At 41.6% G+C, this 22,818-nt stretch overlaps 1 protein-coding gene across 1 annotated transcript in view; it reads right to left on the bottom strand.

Moving 5' to 3' along the window:
• SH3BGRL2 (SH3 domain binding glutamate rich protein like 2) overlaps window positions 1-21,875 on the bottom strand; it is a 43,649-nt gene extending 21,774 nt beyond the window's left edge. Inside the window, exons 1-3 of the mRNA XM_064706950.1 lie at window positions 21,805-21,875; window positions 19,385-19,514; window positions 16,237-16,830 (exon numbers count right to left, since the gene is read on the bottom strand). Of these exons, the coding sequence (XP_064563020.1) occupies window positions 16,237-16,830; window positions 19,385-19,514; window positions 21,805-21,875 (795 nt within the window). The remainder of the gene's footprint in view (window positions 1-16,236; window positions 16,831-19,384; window positions 19,515-21,804) is intronic.
• Between the last annotated feature and the right edge of the window lie 943 nt (window positions 21,876-22,818).

Below are 22,818 nucleotides of genomic sequence, written 5' to 3'. Positions count from 1 at the left end.
TATTTTAATCAAGATATTCAATATCTTGCAAAAATCTTAGTAGACCAGGATTTATCTAACTCAGATAAGATAAATTAATATTACTTTTACTGTACTATATGCAAGATGACTCAAGCCACGATACTAACAGGGACTGTGCCTTGATGAAAGAGAACTTCTCTGCCTTTTGTCATTAGCCCAGTTAATATAAATGGGGCAAAGCAGACCCATTCTCAGTTTCAAGTTTCTTCACAGTGTCAACAGGAGGAATGTTGCTGAGCATCTGGTTCTTACAAAGTGGATGTGGAAGCTTGGTTTTCTGCTGTAGACTCTACCCCCCACCTTCTGGAGATAAGGGACTCCTTGGGTTTCTGTCCTCTGCCTGCAAGGGGAGGGAATGACAGCAGGTACCCTCCATTAATTGGCTGGTGGCTGAGATGTGCAGCACTGACTCTTTCACAGTTGCATCCTCTTGGAATTGAAGGAACTGACAGCCTAGCCTGAACTGTCTGCTCCTTCCAGACAGATCCCAAGAACAAATGACCATCTTTCTAACACAAAATCCCACCCCAAGAAATATTCAGACCACACATGGTGAGTGAGAACAAAGCCTTATGAGGTTATCTTCTAAACTGGCCTGTCAAACCACAAGCACATTTTAGAAGCCTGACCTTTAAAAAACAAAAATTGAATGCATGTCTAAGTTAATCTCAAATACTTGTTTCACAGGCTGGCACACCTGTGCCTCTAAAGACAGAGATGGTCCTGCTAGCTTTCTTCCTTCTTTTAAATTTGGTTACTCTTTCCACATACCTGCCCTCACTCCAGAACTGCATCAGCCACGTTATTATCCACCCACTGACTCAGCCAAAAACTGAATGTATTGCATTTGGCAGTGGCACCTTTATGGTGCAGTTTGATGATACAACTCAGCAGATCTCACTGCTGGCTGTCACTGAGATGACACAATGTTCCTCCCTCCTGCCAAGCAGCTCCTGCAGCTTTCCTCACACCAGCATAATGCAGGAACCAGGGGAACAAGGGAAGGAGCATCAATAACGTCAGCACCACAATCTCATCAGTTTATATCAGGAACAAAACTGCATCCTAAGAAAATGGCTCAGCCATGGCTAAAGGTACAAGTGTCTGAAACATGAACTGCAGAAGCAGCATCTGTGTTACATAAACACAAGCTCAACTCACTCCTACAACTGAAAATATTATATGTGAGCCTCTGCCTTTACAAGTCATGCAACCATACCCAAAGGGACTGTTGCAGTGTAAAATGCAGATGTAATATAGCTACTGCAGAGGATTACTTATCTTCACTTCTCACACAAATGTGGCTTAACATATACTCACAGATAATAAGGAAATATTATGCTCTAACAAACCAATACAAGCCCTAAACACATTAAAGGAACAGAATTATAAACTTGTGTTGAAGCATCCTTTTCTTGTTTCCACTATGTTGCTGCTCTAATAAAGAAGCAATAAAAAAGCTATTCCCACATATTCATAAGCTTGAAATGCAAATCCTCATGGTTCTTTAATATTTGAGACCTGTAGTGACAGAGATCTTCTGCCAAATTTCTACTTTCTTTGCCTGACTTAGGAAAGGATAGCATAACTGACCCCTGACAATTTTTATTGCAGGGAAATGGCAGCACTGTGACAGAACTTTACAAAGGTTCATATGATTACTTCATTGTTCTTGGCAGGAAAATACAACTCAGCTATGCACATATGAAAAAAGGATGAGAAGCTGTAATGAAGAGAAGAAGGTTAACAGAGAAAAAAAATTAAAATAAAAATAAACAAAAATCAGCATTGCATAACTATTTCCAAAAGTAAAGTGAGCGGCTCTCCACCACAGCGAATACCGCATTGCATCTGACAGAAGGAAAACACTGTCTTCTCATAACAGGCCTCCAAATAGCACCTGAATTCTTCATCCTCAAAAAAAAAAGTTTCAATATCCTAAAAACTAACTACAGAACTTTTTAACTTGAAGAGGAACAGAACAGTGTGTGAACAGAGGCCACATGCAGCCAGCACTGCCCTGGTCTCCTGCTAGCAGCAACCTTCCGCTTGCACACAGAGACATAATTAAGGACGCACAACATGAAACACTATTAAACTGGGAGGGCAATCTGCTCAGCCTTATGTAAAATCAGTCTGCAGGTCCCTGGGAGCTGCTGAGATACTGCTTAGCCAAGGACTCTGCACACCTTTGCCTCTGTGCAATGTTTGTATGGTAACTTCAAAAAGAACCCATTAATTAAGAAATGCAATTAAATTTGAGACAGGTTTGGTTTTTAAGAGATTCTTAATCACAAGCAGTCAGCAAATAAAAATATTTTCTACAGAGCTACAAAGACAGTTAAACTGCTCCATGCCCAATGCCTGCTAGCCTCATATTTTCCTAGCCAGATGTTGCATGCTGATAAATGCATTTAATTCTATTTCTCTCTGTGCATATATGTCTATCACAAGGTGAGGGGAAAAGTTTACTTTTAAAGGCAGTTTGTCTGAAATCATTGCTCTCTGTGCAAGTAACAGAATAACACTGTGAAACACAAAGGGGTCTTTAGCAAGTATAAATACAACTATCACTGCTAAAAGTAAGAGATGATGGGAATCTGCTCATGGGTTTACTAGGTGTTGTTTCAATAAGCACAAAGCAAAAAGAAGAGAAAAATGTAAGAAACAGAAAAACGGGAAACACCAAGAACAGAAAAAGACAACGTTCTACAGAAAAATTACCTAGAGGCAGCGCCACACAGGGTGCATTTGAGATGTGTGCAGCTGGAAAAGCCTCTGAAGTCATACCCAAGTCTACTTCTTTTGAATTCTTCTGTATTTTGGGAAACAAGACTTCCCACCAATGTACACAAATAACGTAAGTGATTCTATAATTTTCTTCTTGCAGTAGGAACAATGTGTTCTTACAGCATTGAAAATCCATTTACACAGGAGTCTCTGAAGGACTGCAGGAAAACAGATGCTATAAACCCCAAAATTTGGCTCATTGCTTCCTCATCAAAAGAATAAGAATGCCATTGATGCTGGATCTACCCTCCAATTAGCAGTGTGAATTTTCTTCTATTGCATCAGTATGAAACTAAAAAATACAGCATTGCTGTGGAAATAAAAAAAGGCTAAAACAAGGTGAAATTTGAAGACTGTACAGCAGGAATTGAACCAGAACCTGGAAGCCTCACTGAGGGTACAGGCAGCTCCAAATTAGTGAGACAGACTAAGAGCCAAAGGACTCCATGCAGACTGAGTAGCACAGGCAGAAGATTCCCTGCCCAGCCTGGCAAGCAGCAGGGGACTGCCAGAGTAAAGGTCAGGATGCAAAGCTGGCTGCTCCAGTAGGGGAGCTTGCAAAGCCTGCTGCCAGTTTAGATTATAACCCACAGGAAGAATCTGTGGAATTACATTATCCTGAAAACATTTCTATTTGACAAAATGCATGCTTGAAACTGTATTTTTGCTACAGATACAGGATGTTTCCTAGTCACAGGTATTTTCTTGTGAGGACACTGGGAAAGCGTGTTGGTTCCTCAATGGTTCTTCACCACTAACTAAAACAGAGGGCAGGTTACCAGAGCTTGCCCATTACTTCATCTGATTTTAAAAATGTCTCAGCCAACAGTGAGCCAAAAAGTCAAAATTATTAGAATTATGGGTTAGGATCTTTTTTTTTTCCTTTTCAACAAAGTGAGGATCTTGGTGGCTAGCACAAGAGACAGGAGAAACTTCGACCAGCTTGGAAGAGCTCAGGGATTCATAAAACATTCTCTGCTATCAAGAACTTCTCCTGGTGGAACCATCCTGCAGGGCTAGACTATTGCTTCAAAAGACTAACAATTCAAATCTTAGCTGGCAGCTAACTTCTTTCAATAGATAGATGCTTTTGTTTGCAATTTACCATATGTTTCAGTAGTTCAAGAGCGTGGTTAAAAAGAAAGTGTTATTTTAGTGCATTTTTCCAGCAGAAACCTTTCAAAGATGCCAGAGAATAATTTAAATCTCCTGTTTGGTATTCTACATTTAACTCCTCCTCATACTACTCCCTTTTGTCAAAGTGGCATATTTATAGCAAGTATTTTGCATCACGAAAGAAACCCTTTCAACAAGCAACATCTATCTTCTTTTTCAAAATACATACACATAAATACAAGTATAATAACTGCACCCATATTATTTCAACTACTTTTCAGTACCTACTAACTAAATGCAAGTTATTCCCTGATCTCCATGCTATATTACATTCATTCATGTTTATTTCTTCTTATTTGATTCTGGGGAATATACTTTGCTCCCCAGCAAAGTTCCAGTTCAGCAAGGTAGGTGAGAACTGTCAAGTCTAAACTATTGGAAACTCAGTCCTGCAGAGATGAACAGAAAGTTGATCTTTCAGTCTCACAGTTCTGCAGAGTAAGCAGAGCAAGGAATAGTTTGGTATCTCGCACATGGGAGTCCAAAACTACTACAGGTAAAAATCTGCAGGGATTAAGAGCTGTTGCTTTGTTGTGTGCATCAGCTTCCTCGGCAGAATTATGATTTTGGGAAGTAAAACATGATTAATCCATTTTGTTTCTTTATTTTCCTAAAACATTAAATATTTGGTAATTGATTAAAGTTCACTGAAATAGCACCAAAGAGGGCAGCTTTATAAGCAGGTTTTGGAAAGTAAGCAAATGCTTTAATATTCAGCAGTGTGCCCTGGCAGCCAAGAGGGCAATCCACAGCCTTGGGCTCAGCAGGCACAGCATCAGAGCTGATCCAGAGGGGTGATTATCCCGCTGCATCCAGCCTTGGTGCTGCCTCACCTCCAGTACCATGAGCAGTTCTGGGCCCCACAGTTTAGGAACAATGTGAAGGTCCTTAAATGCATCCAGAGGAAGGCAGCAAAACTGGAGGTGGGGCTGGAAAGAAAGTCCTGAAAGGAGCCCCTGAGGGCTCTGGGCTTGTCTAGTCTGGAGAAAGAGAGACTGAGGGGTGATTTCATGGCTCCCTACAGTTTGCTGAGGGGAAGTGGAATGGGAGGTGCTGATCTCCTCTCCCTGGTATCCAGTGATGAGATGTGTAATACTTCTGTCAGGGGAGGTTCAGACTTGTCATAAGGAAGCCTTTCTTCACAGGCAGTCAAACACTGGAGCAGCCTTCCTAGCTTACAATTGTTTAAGACACATTAAGAGAATGCCATTAATAACATGCTTTAATTAACTTCTGGTGAGCCCTGATGTGGTCAAGCAGTTGGATTAGATGATCGCTGTAGGTTACTTCCAACTGAAATATTCCATTCTACTCTAAATTCTGTGAAGAAAAATAAAAGTTTAAAATCAAAAAATTCCCCTAACTAGAGATTCACACACATTTCCTATTATGTAACATGTTTACCACCTGAACTTTTAAGATGAAAATACAGAATTGATTTTTTTGTGATGAGGTGAGTCAGCAGAACACAGAAAGTGTTTGAACTAGTTCTCTGTATTTATCAGTCACATTGTTTTGCCACAATGAATAAAGCGTTCCCAGCTGTATTTTCTGTATTTATTGCAAATGAGATAGAAAAGAAAATTTTCAGCACTAAAAAAAGTAGGTCATGTTTCTTCTTTCTCATTAGCTTTAAGCAGCAAAACCCAGTGGCATAGGAATATTTATCTACCAGAACAGATAAAAACACCTAGCAGTGTGTTACCAGGAGATGGAACAAGCAATTAGCCTTGTTTCATCTGGGTGGGGTCTTAGTTCTGTCAACTCAAGATATAAGTTCTGGTCACCTCCTGCCATAAGCACGAGCTGCACCCTTTAGATTTTGTCACTCGGGGCCCACAGCCCAACACCCAGGTACACCCAGCTGCAGCTCCAGCTCCTTCTGAACCCGGAGCCAGTGGATGCAGAATGTGGATCCATAGGATGCCACGTGCAGCAGTCTCCTGACAGCAAGGCAGAGGGCTCAAGGCACAGCAAGGCGAGCTTGAGGACTGCAGCACTGCCTAGCCCAGCAGTGGCACACTGGGTTTAATGCAGAATCCTGTTCCTACATAAACAAGGTCACAGCCATATTATTCTCACACAGGTACTAATCCTCCTCCATGAATCTGGGGGAATGATAAGTGCCCTTGACCACTTGGAAAAAACATCTAGCCTTTCCTTGAGAAGGATTATGCTTGCATTTATTTGTTCTCTCACCTTAAAGGAGTAGGGACACTATGATTCCAACAGGCTCCCAAGAATTTCAAACACAAGTTTGTGAAACAAACTTGTAAATGCTTTTGCTATTTTCCCCTGACAGTTACTATCCACACAGCACAGATGTGTCATTCTGCCAACTACAGATATACACACCCCTGACAATGCATTTTAAAAAAACAGCAGTAACAGCAGTGCAAGCCATCCAGATTTCGTTGTGCTACGTTTTTGCAGATATTTACAGGTTTTCTCAGCACTATATGAAACTGCAACAGAAAAATGCATTGTGGCTTGAGACAAATGTCATATTTCAGATAAAATTGGACTGTATTACTGCAACATTTTCTCATGTTTTTGTAAGACTAAGAGGATGGATTTTCTAAACCAGGGCTGACTGCCACTGCTACTATTCAGATCAGTAACAAAATTATCTTTGACTCAACTGAGCAGAACAAGGTTTCTAACCTTATTAATAAATGTCAACATTATTCCTCTTTCAACAAATGCAACTATTATCTATGTAGCTTGAGTGTTTTTGCAGCTCTGTATCTGTAAATTCTCTTTTCTTTCATACTTCTGCAGACCCATTTCTTAGTGACAAGGTGCATCCCTTTGTCAGCAGCACATCACAGCAGCCATCTGATTATTATCCCATAAACTGCAGACACATCTCCTGTAAGGTCAAGAGGAGTCACCTCCACATAGCCAAAGGTATTGCTGAACACCACTGCTGCATAAACTCACTGACTTCCAGACTTCCCTGGGGCCTGATGCTGGGAACCCTCACTAGAAAAGAGACCTTGCTGCAGGCAAGCCAGTTTGATTGAGCAGGAAGGGACTGCTTGCACATCAGGGCCTTCATAGCAGCTGTCTTCTTTGATCAAAGACTAGGTTTTTGTATCTCTTTTCTAACTAATTTTAGCTTCCTAGCTGGTTCCTGAAGAATGTGATGGTATCTACACCCTTCAAATGCCACTCCTGTCTCTGTTTCTACATAAACCTATCAGATCACTCAATTAGAGATGTTTCAGAAAGACTATCTGACCTTAGGAGATGCAGATCCAGATCAAAGGTTTAAAGCATACTTGAATTGCATTTCTTTAGATTGGACAGGGATGATAATTTCACTAACCCTGCAGCAATTTAATGACAGGTTTCAGTTGCTGATGCTCTATTGTTCATCAGATCAAAGGCAGCTTCCTTTCAAATGAAGGCACACAAAAACTCACTTGATTTTCTCTGAAAAACACAGATTAAGAAACCAGTCTTTAATTGATTTGTAATGTTACTACTAGATTGTTCCAAATAATCACTCATAAATGTCTTAAAAGTACTGATAATACCCAATATGATTCTCTGCAGCATACTGAAATGCCAGGAAACAAAACAAACTTGTGAAAGTTTTAATAGAATTTCCCCTGTTAAATGCTGATGGATTTTTTTCTGAGTCACTTTTTCTTGCTGTAAATGAGACTTACCCAGTGAATTCAGAGGACCTGTGCTACACAGACTGGCTGAAATAATCACAACAGGCCATTATCTCCCAACATATGAAGGTAAACAATATTCTGCCCTTTTGTAACAGCATGAAAATCCAAAAGGCAATGGAAAAGCAAATTAGCATGTGTGAATGGAACATACCCAATCACGTTTTGATTTGCATTTAATATGAAGTACAGGTTCATGGTTTCAGGCGTGTTCTCACAAACAAAAACTCTGAGGGTAACACTGCTGACAGAGTGTGCATCTGAACAATCCCATGAACTGGGACATTCAGAAAGCCAGAAACTGTGGCTGTTCAGGGCTTTGCCACAAGCAGAAGCTTGCCTTAAGCTATCATTACCCCTGTGACAGGGGCACAACTAGCCATGGCCTGGTGCTGCAGATGCTGGGCTCCATGGGCCAATGCATCACTCAGCCACCTCAGCATCCACAAAGCAAATGCTCAGCTGCGATGGAGGAGGCCAGAACACAGCCAGGAGTTCAGCCCAAGAGCTCTGAAACAGGCAGAAGAGCAACTTTGGGGTTATCAGCACTAAGGTCTTCCAGTGTCCCTGCCACCCCTGTCAAAACTGTCAGATAAAAATCTTTGTACCATTGTTTACACCCATGTTACTTTTTTCCTAGGCAGGAAGGGAACTGTTTCATTCCACTGTATGTCCCCATTAGCCAGCACAATAATACTGGTGTGTATCTTATGTTGGTACAACTATTCTGATATTCTGCAAACAACTCATTAGCTGAAGCAAGGTACATAAATAAAGCTCTCAAGCACAGAGTAGACACATGGAATAACATAGAATAATAGAGATAGGTGAGCAAGCACCGTGATTTCTGCTCTCTAGCTTACACTGAAGATAGACATCTACTGCTGCAATAAAGGAGCAGGCACTTTTGACACAGCCCTGAGAGATGCTGACATATCTTGAGCATCCTAAAGGCATCAGGACTTTATTTCTCTTCTGGAAATGATAAAATCAGTGGTTTATTTTTACTGAGGGATAATTAGCAACTATCAGTGATTCAAAGGCTCAAGTATGTATACATAAACATATATATATATATATCTCCATACCCACATATATCAATATATATGGATATTTATATCTCTCCATACATATGTGTGCATGCAAAAGTACATGTCTACATATGCATATTCAAACAAAATACAAGTTGATACATATGTGAATGTCACTCCCAGGCATTAACTTCTGCAAGTTTATTCCTTGCAGTACAATGACAAACACCTTGTGTTTTCCCATTTTATCTTAGTAGGAATGATGGGTGTTAGCTATCCAGGGATAGAACAGCAAAACCGACATAACAAATCCTGGAACTCTTAACTGTGAAGACAAGGTGTGTTCTACCCAAGGCAGATGGGCAGCAACAGAAGTGCACACAGTCACTGATGATTCACTTGACTCCCTGAACAACCAGCATCTCCTAAGAACTTCCCTTCAGAAATCAGCTAGCAAAACAGTTACTCCCTTTTCTTTGTACCAAATTCAATTACAGTGAAGTACAATATTAAATTTAGACTAAATAAGCTTGTTTACTGATGTAAATCAAATTGATTTTCCCTTCCCCCACTAATGACATAGAAATAACTTGTTTTGAGTAGCTTCCTCATCACTGTAGCTCTTGTGCCCACAAAAGGAGGATACCCACATGCCTTAGACTCAGCCTTTTCAGAATGGTGATAAATATCTTCCAGTAAAGTAGCACACCTGAGTGGAAAGACTGCCACAGCTTTGAACAGAAGAATTAAAAGATTTCATGCAAAATACTTCACAGATGAAGGTCTACAGCCCACATAAGACAAGAAAGCAAGTTTTGTATGTGTTCTCTTGCAGTAAGACAAACTATGTTAAAGGAGTTGCCTGTACAATATTTGTATCTCAGTCACTGCTTCTGCTCAGTCACCAACAACTTTGAGTCATCCCTTGAAAGATCAGATCACCCTTTGCTAATCTGCATGAGACACACTGAAATCTGATGTTTTCACAAATGACAGGCAACAGTGACTTAGGTCTCCACATTGAGTCCATCTGTCCATCCAATGGGTGCCAACCAAACAACAAACCAACCCAAGAGAGAAGATTATGGAAACAATATCTCAGCTACCGAGGAATTCAGAAGCTCTTCTGAGCTTTGGCAGCTCTCTGCAGACCAATTTCATTGACAGTCACAGGTGAGAAACACTACCACTGCCTCTACATTTACCCTCACCTTGCCAAGGAAGAAAATTTGCCAGCTTAAGGGACTTGTGAAATGTTAACTATCTTCTGGAAAACATTAAAAATCAGGCTGTTAAAAAACACTGACATTCTTGAACATGGTCATGCTTTTTTGGATACAGTAGATTTCAACCAGGAATAGATTCCAAGGAGTACTGTGTTTCTGTGTTCATTACTCCTCTTAGCAAGCTTCCACACTATAAGGAAATCAAAGACTGCAGCACTTCCTTTTGGACAGACTCCCCTAGGGGGCCAACACTTGAGGGGTAGGTGAGGAAGCTGTTGCCCTTAGAGTACTTGCTAGCAAAGAGATACACTCTGGTTACCAGCTCAGTGACAATTTTCTATCTTCAAGTTGCACTCAGATCAATAAACATAAAAGTGATACTGATATTATACAATGAAGAACTTCCTTAAATGCTATTGTTTTTTCCCACAACTCCCAATTTCTGAACATTCCTGAGTAACTTGTACTAATAAATTGCAAGTATATATTGGATGCAAGTTAGCTTTTACTTCAATATTCTTTTTCATTTATTATAATCAAATTCAGTTATATGCAACATCCAGCAATCACTAGCACTATGACCAGAATTAGAAAAAATAATTTCTAGACTTTAACAATCTGAGTGGAAGATTAAGGAGAACAGGTTACCATCAGTTAAGTATGTCCATTTGGGGACTTGTACTCTATAGAAAAACAAAGGGGAAAAGTCTTCATAATCTCAGTCAGAACAATACCTCCTTTGAAGTTTTATTACAGCTGATTGTAATCAAAGTTCAGTAAGAAACTTTCTGCACATGACACAGTGTAGTCCAAAGTGTGTTCTTTAAAGCAGCATTATTTCTGACATGATCTATCTGCCAAGAAGAAGTGTAAATATTTGGAAAGCACTAGAGCATACAGGAATGGTGCAACAGTTAGGTACTAAATACCATACACAAATTCAGCCTGCATCCTTGTGACTAGGGTTCACACTCAGCTGCCCCCTGAACACATTCCTGAAGTGATCTGAACTGCTGTCCACAGGCTCACAGCTCTCTCCATCACAGTGGAGATGGAGAGAGAGAATGGAACTAGAGTTTAGACTTATTTAGAATACAGACCTGAAACCTAGATGCAAATAGTAAGTCCTTAAGGTGAAAACCAGCTAGAGCCTTCACCATTGACCTCCCTGCCTCAGAGAATTCAGTCATGAGTGAGTCTCTCAGGCTCTCTCTGCAATAACCTTGCAAAATAGGACTGACACAAGCCAGCAAAAATGAGTATGAGTCACCTGACCTGATAATAAGGAACTTGAGGGAAAATGAAGTCGAGGGACCAGCTCCAGGAAGTCCCCACATCTCTCCTATGCACCTAATATAATTGCTAATATCCAAGATGTGTCCAGTGACTGAGCAAGGATCCAGCTTTTTCCTTGCAGTATCACTGCTGTGGTTACATCAGTGCTCTGTAGGTGCACAGCCACAAGCACCATTACCTTGAAAGGTGAATGATGTTCGTGTGGGATTCATAAATCAGGCTTTGAGGATCCAATCCAACAGGATCCTCAGCATGCCGACAGATGTAGACAATACTACGGTTAAACACTTAAAATACTGCTACTTCCCAGGTAAATATTTCAGGATCACTTCCAACTGGAAAGACTATTGTCTCATTTCTGAAAAGCTAGCTTACCTGCTGCTCTGATCTGAGTTTACAAAACCCAAATATTAAAAAAAAAATCATGATAATATGTAACATTTACAAAGCTCATTATTTTTAGTTGAACTTGCATAAATCACATGCAACAAGTTGTAAATCCCTCCGAATGACCACCATAACTAATATTGCTTTCTCAAAAGGCACTTGTATCACTCAAAAAAAATCACTTTCAGTTTTGACTGTTGTGCTTTTTGGGTGAAGAGAGGCAAAGAAAAAAAAGCTAAGATGGTGAATATTCTAGAAGTGACATATTCTAAATTAACTCATTTCACAACTCCAACAAGAAGCACAATCTTTCTGCTAAGTGCTATGAGAAATGTTGAATTACAATGACTTTTTACAAACAAGGGTGGAGTTGAAATTCATCATCCATCGGAAACCAGCTTAGCCTTAAGAATGCTAGCACTGTATTTGTCTCCACTACATTACCCAACAACAAGTGAACCAAACAAACATGACTATAATTATTCTGACATTCCAAAGTTTTATAATGTGATTTAAAGTCATTCCAGGAAACAAAAAATCCAACTCATTTGACCTCCATAATACGCTTAATCAAAAAGAGAGCGTTAGTCCCACAAAGCCAATATTTGCTATAGAAACAATTTAACAATAACTGCACCTATCTTATCAAGCTTCCTAGTAAAAAATCCATAATCCTCTTCAGTTGCAAGAGTCAAAGTCCAAGTTTTGGTCATGTAAAATCATCTATTCTTTTCAAGTTGTTGCTGGTCCTCCCCAAACTCTCCTGTCCTCCCAAACATTTCTCCTGAAGAATGTGGCTGACTAGCACTTATCTTTGTGAACTAAAAGGAATTCATTTCAGTGACCTGTTTTTCTCATCTTGTGAACATACAAAAATTTCAATGGAAAATTGTTTCACATATCTCACTAGTCAAAGCAGATTGTACCTGTTGTGCCATTATTTCACTAATTTCCCTGTATTATCTGTTCAGCTCAACAGATGAAGCTACAACAAATTAATACCACAAAGGAGAAAGTACAAGTGAGGCAGTTGTTTGAAGGTTCTCCATTATTTAACAGCTCTTCAGTGATATTCCCCTTACCTGATCTTCAGTCCTCTAACTGCAAGACTGAAGTTTTCTCCGGTTTGGCATTTCCAGATAGCTGCAGGAATTACAAACTTAAAGTTTGTAATTAGCTCATGCTGCCAGCTTCCTGACAAAGGTAAAGCTGCTTTAAAACACTGAAAACTATTTAACTATGAGACCGCATGTAGTACAGTAGCACAAGTGTAAATTCTTATTGATAGACTGGAGAAAGTGAAACAGATAAAATGACAGTCATCTGGGAATGATCTGGTGAAAAACATGGGCATAAACTATTTCCTGAAAACAGTGAAGCACTGCTGAGGGAGAACAGCAAAGGCTACTTTTAAAGTAACCTTTCTCTTAGGCACAAAAGAACAATGATTGTCCTTATCAGGGAGGAGCAGCAAAGCCTGCCTCCCCAGCCCTACAAAGAAGTGCTTGGAATTCGAGACACAGCTTACCAACACAAGTAGAAATTCAGGTCAGAAAGAGCAGGAGACAGTAAGGCTTGTAGAAACATGCCTGTCTGCCTATTCAGAGGCTTCACACTGCGCTTCGATTGAATCCGCCTAATGCATGCTCAGAACAAGAGGAGGTGATTTAGCAATGTACCCGCACGCACAATGCACCCGCGCCCTTCCCACACCAAGGGCTCCAAGCTCTCCACAGCGTCCCTGCAGGCCAGACCCTCGGTCCAGCTTCCCTGAACGCTGAACATCAAGGTTTCCACTCCAGCAACAACTACCTTTTGGGATCTGCGGGTTATTTTAAGCTCATGAAGCATTTATAGCCACAAGTTTTATTAAACAAACAAAAAGCAGTTACAACAATTAACCACTCAGGGGTCTGAGAACTTTCAGATGTTTGGAAGATGCTGCAGGGAGAACTCCAAAACCAAATGAAGGGAAAATTCACATTATTCTTGGTTCCTTCTCATTGCCTTTAATTAATTCCTTTTCTCATTCTTTGGAATGACCCTCAAAATACTTTATGCACTAAAGTCTTAGAATTATGTGTGACAATTATATATTTTTATGTTCTTTAACCCAAAGCAAATTGCACCAAGTATCAAGATCAATAAATACTTTAGTAGTTTCCAGATAAAGTTATATTTATGCAAAGTAAAGCCTTTTCTGAGTACACAATCAGTGTATTTCTCAGCAATGTTTCAGCCAAATGCCTATCATTTGACCTGGGTATTCTGAAGATTTTGAAAGGAGGCATACACAAAGAGTTTAGCTCATTATATTTGCCAAAGCAAAAGCTTACTCTAGAGACTACATGGACTTTCCATTTTAAGATAAAGATTAATTTCACAAAGTCTCTCTAGAGAGATTGGAAAAATAATTACGTCACAATGACAGTGCTTTTTTTTTCAGCCAATATTACATATATAAGTTTCTGGTCAATTGCAGCAGGTCAGATACTCATCTAAGAAACACCCACTCTTATAAGCAGCTAGCCTACAATTTGACTCAGAGGTAGAAATTAAACCATGGAGTCTGACACCATTTTTAGTAGGACACAGAGTAGGATCTATATGGGGTACTCATTTTTTCTCGATGGGGAAATAATTCTGTCTCATGAATGGCACAGGATCCCAAAAAATAGCTGATATAGTGCTGAAGGCTGGAGGAGATGACAATTGTATGACTCAAACTCCTTTCACTAATGTTTAGTTCTAGAAGGATGATAATAAGTTTAAAACTTCCCTTAAAACTGTTTAAAGACATGAAATACAGTAACCACCTTCTTCTCCAGATGCAGATTCCCACATATCTAGCTAATAATAGTGTTTTCTTCATCATTTTCCTCCATCCTTAGCCTGGATCTAAGGACACCCCCTGCAAAGCCTACAGAAAAAAGGAAAGGCTCCGTGATGCAACACTGAGAACAGCAGGAACCTAGCCCATAATTAAAGGTCTTACATGCGGTGATAACACAGATGAAAAAAACTGACAGAAGAGAGATGTCAGAGCACTGGCCCTTTATAACAGCACCTTCAATCACCAAATCATCTGTTCTGCTCTGGCTAGGCTGCACTCAGATGCACTACTGTCTAGATGAAGGAAGCTGACTATCACCAGCATGCAAACTATTACCCATATTCTGTCATCTTGTTGCTGTCCAACCCAGAAAAAAAGTCAGCAAGAGAACCAATGTGCAATTTAAATTGCTTGTCAAACTCAGACTTGGTTTGCTGGGTTAATAGATAGTTATGAGGACTATACTGCTCTGCCAACTGCATTTGTACCTTGCAGGCAGACAGGGTAAACAGAGAGCAGAATGAAAAACTCCTATCAGTAACCTCCTTGCAGACTGGAGATGGGGGTGAGTGAACGATGTGGCCCTTCTCTACCCCTCCAATGAAAACAAAATATATACTGTATGTAAACTGTTCAGCCCATGGGGCATGAAACAGAAACCAAAACCAGCAATGCTACACTACCACAGCATGAACCAACTGCCCATGCAGGGAAGATGATGTTTCTCTCATGGATGCTTGATGGACATGGATTACAGAGTTCTGAAGATGCTGGCTACTGAAATGGATAATTAGTTTTTATTAGCTGTAACGCAGCCACTAAGCACTTTGAACACTTCACGACAAAACATATCAGAACACATACCTGTCATCATGTTACTGAACTGAAAACTAGATCCACACAGTAAAAGGCTGAAGGAACTGAATACACAATAAACCTTCAGACAGGAATGTGCTACGTCCTTCTGCAACACAGAAAGTACTGCTGCCCTCACTGCTGAAGCATAAAGAACATCAATTATATCTAAATCCTCTAGATGTTTCTTATTAAAGAACGAATTCAGTAGGATGTTTATGCCCAGATTACCTTAACAGAAAGCTGTCACTTTATATGAAAATATGGAAATTCGTAGGTCACACGCATAATTAGTCAAACAAGAGAAAGATGTACAAGCTTCAATTAAACAGAGAATGCAGTGATGCCCTTCAAAAGTGAGTCTGAGAAGAGCTGTACCTATTCCAGAGTATTTCTTAATGCAGAGAGGTGCTGGTGGCCCGCAGCCTGTCCCTAGGCTCTCATGTATTTATCTGTCCACCCTGCTGTGGGTGGCAGGCACCGAGGCACCGCACCTGCCCGGGCTCGGCTCCCTCGGGATTTCTCCCCTGCACCGCGGCGCTGGTCGCCTCCCAACAGGGAAAGTTTAGCCCCACTTAACGACCTCTAAGACCCGTTAAACACACCCAACGTTTGTCCCCTACAAAGGTTTCGGGGTGCCTGGTTCGCCAAAGGCAATTTACGAACTAGTTAAGCTTCGGCAGCCTTGCGGAGGAGAATTGTCTTTTCCGCCCCCATCGCACACGCAACCGCGACAAATTCAGCCCCGCGTCCCAGGGCAGCCCACGGACGGACCCGGCTCCGTGCGGGCTGCGGGGCCAGGCTCGAAGCCGAGGGCAGGCTGGGCAGGCGGGGAGGACGAGCTGCTAGCCCCGCGGTGCCCGGCCCCGCAGGCTGAGCCCTGCCCGCGGCGGCCGCGCCGCTTTCCCCGCTCCCCGCCGCTCGCCCCCACTCACCGCCACCGAGCCCGAGGAGGAGGCGACGAAGACGCGGATCACCATCTTCACCTCATGAGCCGCGGCCACAGGAGCGCTCGGGACGGGACAGCGAGGCTGCGAGGAGCTGCTCCCCCGCACGGGACGGGGACGGGGCCGGGGCCGCCCAGCTCCACCTCGCCGCCGCCCCCAAGCGAGGCCACCGCCCGCAGCAGAGGCACCCCCTGCCCTGCCCGGCCCTACCCTGCCCTGCCGCGCAGCCCCGCTCTCTCGGGCGAGCCGGCTTCGGCTCCCGGCTGGCAGGAGGCAGCGATAGCGGCGACAGGCGGGGGTGTGTGGGCGGCGCGCAGGGACCGACGGGCGCTGTAGTCCTCCCGGGCGGGGACAGCCGTAACACGGTGCCGGGAGGGACCCGGGAAGGAGCCTGCCCGCCCCCAGCTGCCGGGGAAGCGGGGGCTTGCCGCAGCCTGCCCGCCCCAGCGCCCGGGAGAGGCCGAGAGGGGCTGGTGCCGCCCCCCAGGCGCGCTGCCCGCAGGTCGAGGTGAGCAACGCCTGGAACTGCTCCCCCGCCAGGAGCGCTGCTCCTCGCTCCGGCTCAGGCTGCTCCTGCTCCTCCTACCCCATGCGGAGCCGCCAGATCTGAGCCGCTGGGTCCGGGTCTGGCACCTTGGTCGCCGCTTACTGCGGCAGAGGGGTGGAAAATAACCCGTTCTGGATAGGCAATCCTGCCAAGGCAAGCAACAGGGACAACGCAGGAGAGGCAGGACAATGGGTGAGAGGGCTCTCCTACGCCATATATCCCAAAGGAGTTAAACAGCGCTGCCCATTTTCACTCTCTGGTGTGGATGTACAGTTCCCAATATTGTCAGCTGTGGAACAGATGTTATTAATCATCAGGATAAGCAGATAACCCCAAATAACCCTTCATCAGTCAGCTCATCTGCAAGTGGCCAAGGGCAACTCGATCCTCATCAGTTTTTGGGTCTATGAGGATGCAGATTGCCTTTAAATAAAGTCAAGAACCACACAGTTCACAACCTTATACATGTTACTACAGTCGTAACGCCATCCTCTTACTTCCCTGCATGCAGCCCGATGGTTGCTCATTCCCTCTGACTAAATTTCCCCTTCACACAGTTTCACCCCAGTGATGAAGTGTGCTGTGTCATCCTCCTTTACACCTTTGCATTGCCACTGCCCTCAGTGAATTTCCACTGTTCAGACTAAGCACAGACCTCGACTTGCTGCTAAACATATCCTTAAAGCTTGTTGTACATTTCAGTCTTGATTATTTATTTTGAAATCCTGAATTTCTTGAGGAAAGTACCTAGCAGGAGCCATAGAACTCTCAGTGCTCTCACAGAGCTTGATTTATCTTGTGGGATTCATTGGAAAGCTTTCTACTGATTTCACTGTCCTCTGGACTGGAGCTTAATATCAGGAATATAAAGTCCTAAAATGGGAATTCAAGTACCAATCTTGCAGAGATGTATGCATTACTTTGCTTTCATGAGAGTGCTTGTTGAAAGAAAAAAAGAGTAAACTTTATTAGAGTGCACTTCGGTACAAAGGTTAAGATTTTCTGGCTTCAGTGCTCCTGTCTTCACTTGAGCATAACTTTTACTATGGGAACCACAAAGTGGTGAATGACAAGTGTTTATTGTTTAATTGCTGCTGAATGACCAGGGAAAGCAGCAAAGGAGAAAAACTTGGTTTATGTTGGTTTGTAAGGCAACACCAAGCAACTTGTTAAAATTCTGTGATAGGTGAGTAATTATAGGATTTTGCTGGAAAATTCCCATTACCTTACTCAGTGAATTTCCTTCACACTGCAGGATTATTTCTGACAACAAATTTTACTGTATTTCTCAAAGTTTTTCTTTAAAAAATGGAGGTGCTTATTTCCTACTTATTTCTCTGTTTACTCACTACTATAAAATATTTGGCTTAATATTCTGTTTTGGCCACCATACTCTTTTGTTTCATTTTATGAAACAAAATAAGGGCAATTCACTGCAGCTGGTTGTACATTATTCACTCACAGCACTAATACACAGCTTTAAACTATACCATTAATAATTTCTGCTCATTAATATATTTCATAAGTACTGCAAAGCACAAAAAAAAGATACACTGATTCAAAGGGTGCTGGACATCTTTATCTCACACTAAATAGAAGAAGAGAATGCTCCTACATCTCAGAGACAGCCTTGACACATAACCAGCAACCCAGAGAAAGCATGTGGCAATAGCATTATGTGGAAAAAGCATGGGCTGTAAATAAGAAAATTAAGAATTCTAATGGAACTGTAAAAACTGTTATTAAGGTATTTTTTAAGACTATTTCCTCTTCATAGAAGAATCCTCTGTTTTGTTAGCTCCAAAAGCCCCAGATACAGTCTCCTTTCCCGTGTGGAAAACAGACAACTTTCATTTCAGTTCATTTGAAAGTGCTTATAAGCTGCATAAATCCTCAAAAGTTATGGGGGGAAAATGATAGACAAGACACTGCACAATTTTCATTTTTATTGCTTTATTCCCCTTTATTCCTGTAGCCCTTGGGTTGGTAGATTCCTACAGTTTGAACTTCAAAACAGAGTCTGAGCAGCTAAACTCATAGCTAGAATTGATAAACACAAGTGGAGCTAAAGTACCAGAGCTCATGAAGATCTTCCCACTATCACACTTGGCACAGCTTCAGCATCTTTATTCCACACATATTTAGAGAAACCATCAAAGAGTAGGGGGCTCCCTGCCCACATTCAACTTGATAACTAATGCAACAACTTAATTAAAGGATCCTTTCAAACACTCTTTGGAACTGATTTTGAAAAATCTGTATTTCAATGAATTTTCTTGTATTTCTCAATTTTTAAATATTTTTATAATATTTTGGCCTTAAAATATTGCACCTAGGACTTTTCAGCAACAACTTTGATGCAACATGGGAATTGAAAATCCAGACAGCTTTCTCATGTCTCTCTTTTGCCAGTCTTTCCATACACATAGTGAAGCTAGTTTGTTGTGGAAGTAATCCAGAAAGTTAGGAAAAATAAATGTTACACTGAGAAGCTGAAGATCTTAAAGCTTGTAGAGCAGCATCTTACTTTATGTGGCTCCCAAGCAGAGAATTGTTCCTCTGTGGTGTGTAAAACCTATTGGACATCACCCTGTGATGTTTTGCATTTTCAAGTATTGTACAGGTTAAGACTGGACATCGCCCTTTGTCCTGCAGCTGCTGCTGGTAAATGTCCTGAGGCCACGCCTGTAACTCCATCTCTATTGTACAGTTCTGGACACTTGAAGACAAAGTGGTACGAACTTTTAGTTAAGTAGAAGAAATGAAATAAATTAAAAACATTGCTAAAATGATTTATGAGCAGTTTCCCATGTTTACAGGAGGTACAGAAAGACTGGAGTAGACAATGAGAATTTATGGGGGCAGGGGTAGTTTCTGAAGATTTAGTGGTAAGAATGATTCATTGTTATGCCAGACCTTCATGGAAGATTAAACAGAACTTTGCTGCTGCTAAGGTAACAAAGTACACACAAACCCAAGGCTCATGAGTATGTGAAAACAGAAGTATAAAAGTACAACTTTTAACAAAGAACATTCTAGTTATGATAAAAGGTGATTGTATAGTAAGATGCAGCAGGCATAGAATAAAAATACGGGACAAGCAAAATATTATGTTCAGGACTGAAAAAATTACCAAGGTGGCTTTATTTCCACCTGAAAGAAGCAGTCTTTCAAAGGCATTTTAAAAGTTTTCTGGTCCGTGAGTTGTTATTACCAATCAGTTATTTCTCTGGTTTCTGTGAAATATTACTAAGAAACAGTAAAATCTCATAGATTCTGCAACATAGATTCAGTCCACATACTTCAAATTTCTAAAGAGGTCTTTATCACTTTTTAAAAATTCCAAGCATCAAAACATTTGAAAATTACAGATTTAGAATGCCATTAAAAGCTCTGACAGTTCAGATCAATCTCTTTTCGTAGAAATGTGACTGTCATAGTAGGGAGAAGAAAATGAATTTAAAGGGTAGAGAAGACACAGTGTTCCAGCTTCAACGGAGTATCATCAGCTGCTCTTGCACTGCAGAACACCAGAGAAAGATAACTGCAAGGCTCTAAACCATACAAATGGCCAAGATAACGTAATGTAAGTAAAGGACTGTTTCATTTGTTGAGTAATGGCACTCAGTGTGGTGGCTGACAGCTGTCTTGGCCAGACACAGCTTGAAAGCACATGAGATAATGCTGCTTGGAGCCCAACTCTCTGCATACATCCTAGAAGCCACTGTATTTTTAAGGTATCATTTTGTTCACAGAAGTAACCTCCAGGGAACATTTTCTCCATTGTGCTTAAATGTGCTGCATCTGTGGGCTGTGCATACTCTTATGAATCCTCCTCTACATGCACAACAGGTCAAGCAGCTCCTAGTCAGGATCACTCTATCCTTTGCAAAATTTTTTTTATGTTTTATCAATCATTGATGTTTCTCAATCACAAATTCAGTTTCATCCAAGCCTGTTCTTTCCAGAACCTTCACTGTGGCCAGAAGTTTACATTCAGAGCATTTCTCAGTTTTTCCCACAGTCAGATTTTAGAGATAACATCCCAAGATAGAGCTCTTTCTCTTTTGACTTGAATTGCTCTGAAGCTATGATGAAGCACGTGTTAAAGTAGGTTCTTGGGAAGCGACAGAGCTGGAACAATTTTGAGAAAGTTATTGATTCTTGCATTTACAAATTTGTGGCATGTTGAGGAGAGCAGAGATATACATCTGTTCTTCATTTCAGAATCATTTCTGTACCATCTCTTTATAACTGACAGAAGAAAATAAACCCAAACAAACAAACAAATTTTAAAAAATTCCAGAGATCTTAAGTAAACCTTCCTTCATGCCATTAAATCTAAATGTACTTAGATAATTACAAAGCTGTATGAGTCCATTCTTCTCAGTGTCTGCTCTTTAGCTGAAGTCACAATCTGCTGCTCTTTATTTAAAACATGACTAATTTTAGAATCTGTGGCTGCTTTGATTCCCTCCATGAATTCCTAATACTAAGAAATTTGAAAAGAAAAATATTTTCCTGTGAAGTTCCACATCTGATCTAGGTCAGTCATCTGACTTGTTCAGTCAACTGGACCTGGAGATTAAAACATCTTTCATGTTCTGTATAAATCAGCCATCATTCCTTAAGCTTCCAGCTACATTGTGTAAGGAGTTCTAGAGTTCATTTTCTGCTTGTGTCTTTAACAATCCACTGTTACTGAAAGTGGTGGCTCTGACTGAGGAGCAGGAATTCAGGCAGGTTTCAGTCAGTGTCAAGCCTTCTACTTTGTCTACACTTTAGCACAAGATAGTGCCAGCAAATCAAGCCAAACAATGTCAAGTCCAGTAGGTTTGCATTCGTATTTCTGCTGATTTGAACAACATTTAGTAATCTACATTACTGCAGAGGGATGAGGGATGAAAGCCCCCACAAATCTCATTTCCCCATCTGCCATTCCAATGAAACCTAAATTAGCAAGTACTCAAGATGTGAAGTGCACTCAAAGAACAGCCATGGAGCCTTACATTCCTGCCAGCTCCTTCCGGGACGGATCTTCTGCCAAGCCCTCAGAAAAACAATCTACCACCACATCCATTTTGGCTTTTTTTCAGCGGTTTTCCTATATCTGTTCAGTTCCACTCTGACAAGACACTTTAGAAGACTGATTTCTTGCAGGATGCAGAAGTGGGTCAGCAATAATATTTACACATACAAGAACAAAAAGAGTAATCTTGCAGAGAATAAGGAGCAGTTGAATACGTGAATTTTGGCAATTTGCCTAAAGTGTATGCACTAAATGAACTAAGAATAGTTATTATTTTTATCATATTTAGGAGTTTTTTAGATGTTTCACAGAACAGAGAAGTGGGAAAGCATCTCAAACGTGATGTAAATTTGAGGATAAGGATTATGTGTGCTCTGCATTTCAACCATGGGTTCAACCCCACAGATGGAGGCCGCTCTCCCACTGAGGGGACACAAGACTGTACTCAGTTACAAGTTTGAGACGATCTTTAGGAACCATCAGAAGAAATCTTTGGCCCGCCTTTAATCCTCACCTCAGAGGCCAAAGGTGTCCCCACGTGCAGCATGGGTGGCCAGTAGTGGTCTGCTGGCCCCTACCCTGTCTCAGGTGTAGCCCATCTCCCTGCAGAAGGTGACACAGAGCTGACAGAGCCCTTCCCCACAGACAGGAGGCACAAGCAGCATGAATTTAACTCCATGGAAGCAGTGCAGACAACTGCAGCCAACCTGCAGGCATTCTTCTGGACCCAGGGAGTGATGCCCTGACATTGGGCATTGTTGGCCTCTTGGGCAGGGGCCAAGGAGAGTGAAAGAGTGGAGAAATCACAGGGGTTGTTTCCCAAAGTGGAGTGGGGATGACCCACTCTGGAAAGGGGACTAGCAAGTGGAGCTGAAGCTGGTATAGGGAGAAGGCAGCAAAGGAGAGAGTGGCAGCAGTAATTAGGCCTGTGCTGCAGACAGGCTGTATTGACCTACATGGGAAGTGATTGCAATGTCATGGGCTGTTTGAACCA

This window comes from Zonotrichia leucophrys, chromosome 3, assembly GCF_028769735.1.
Source record: "Zonotrichia leucophrys gambelii isolate GWCS_2022_RI chromosome 3, RI_Zleu_2.0, whole genome shotgun sequence".
Lineage (NCBI taxonomy): Eukaryota > Metazoa > Chordata > Aves > Passeriformes > Passerellidae > Zonotrichia > Zonotrichia leucophrys.
This window is presented reverse-complemented; position numbering and strand designations above follow the sequence as displayed.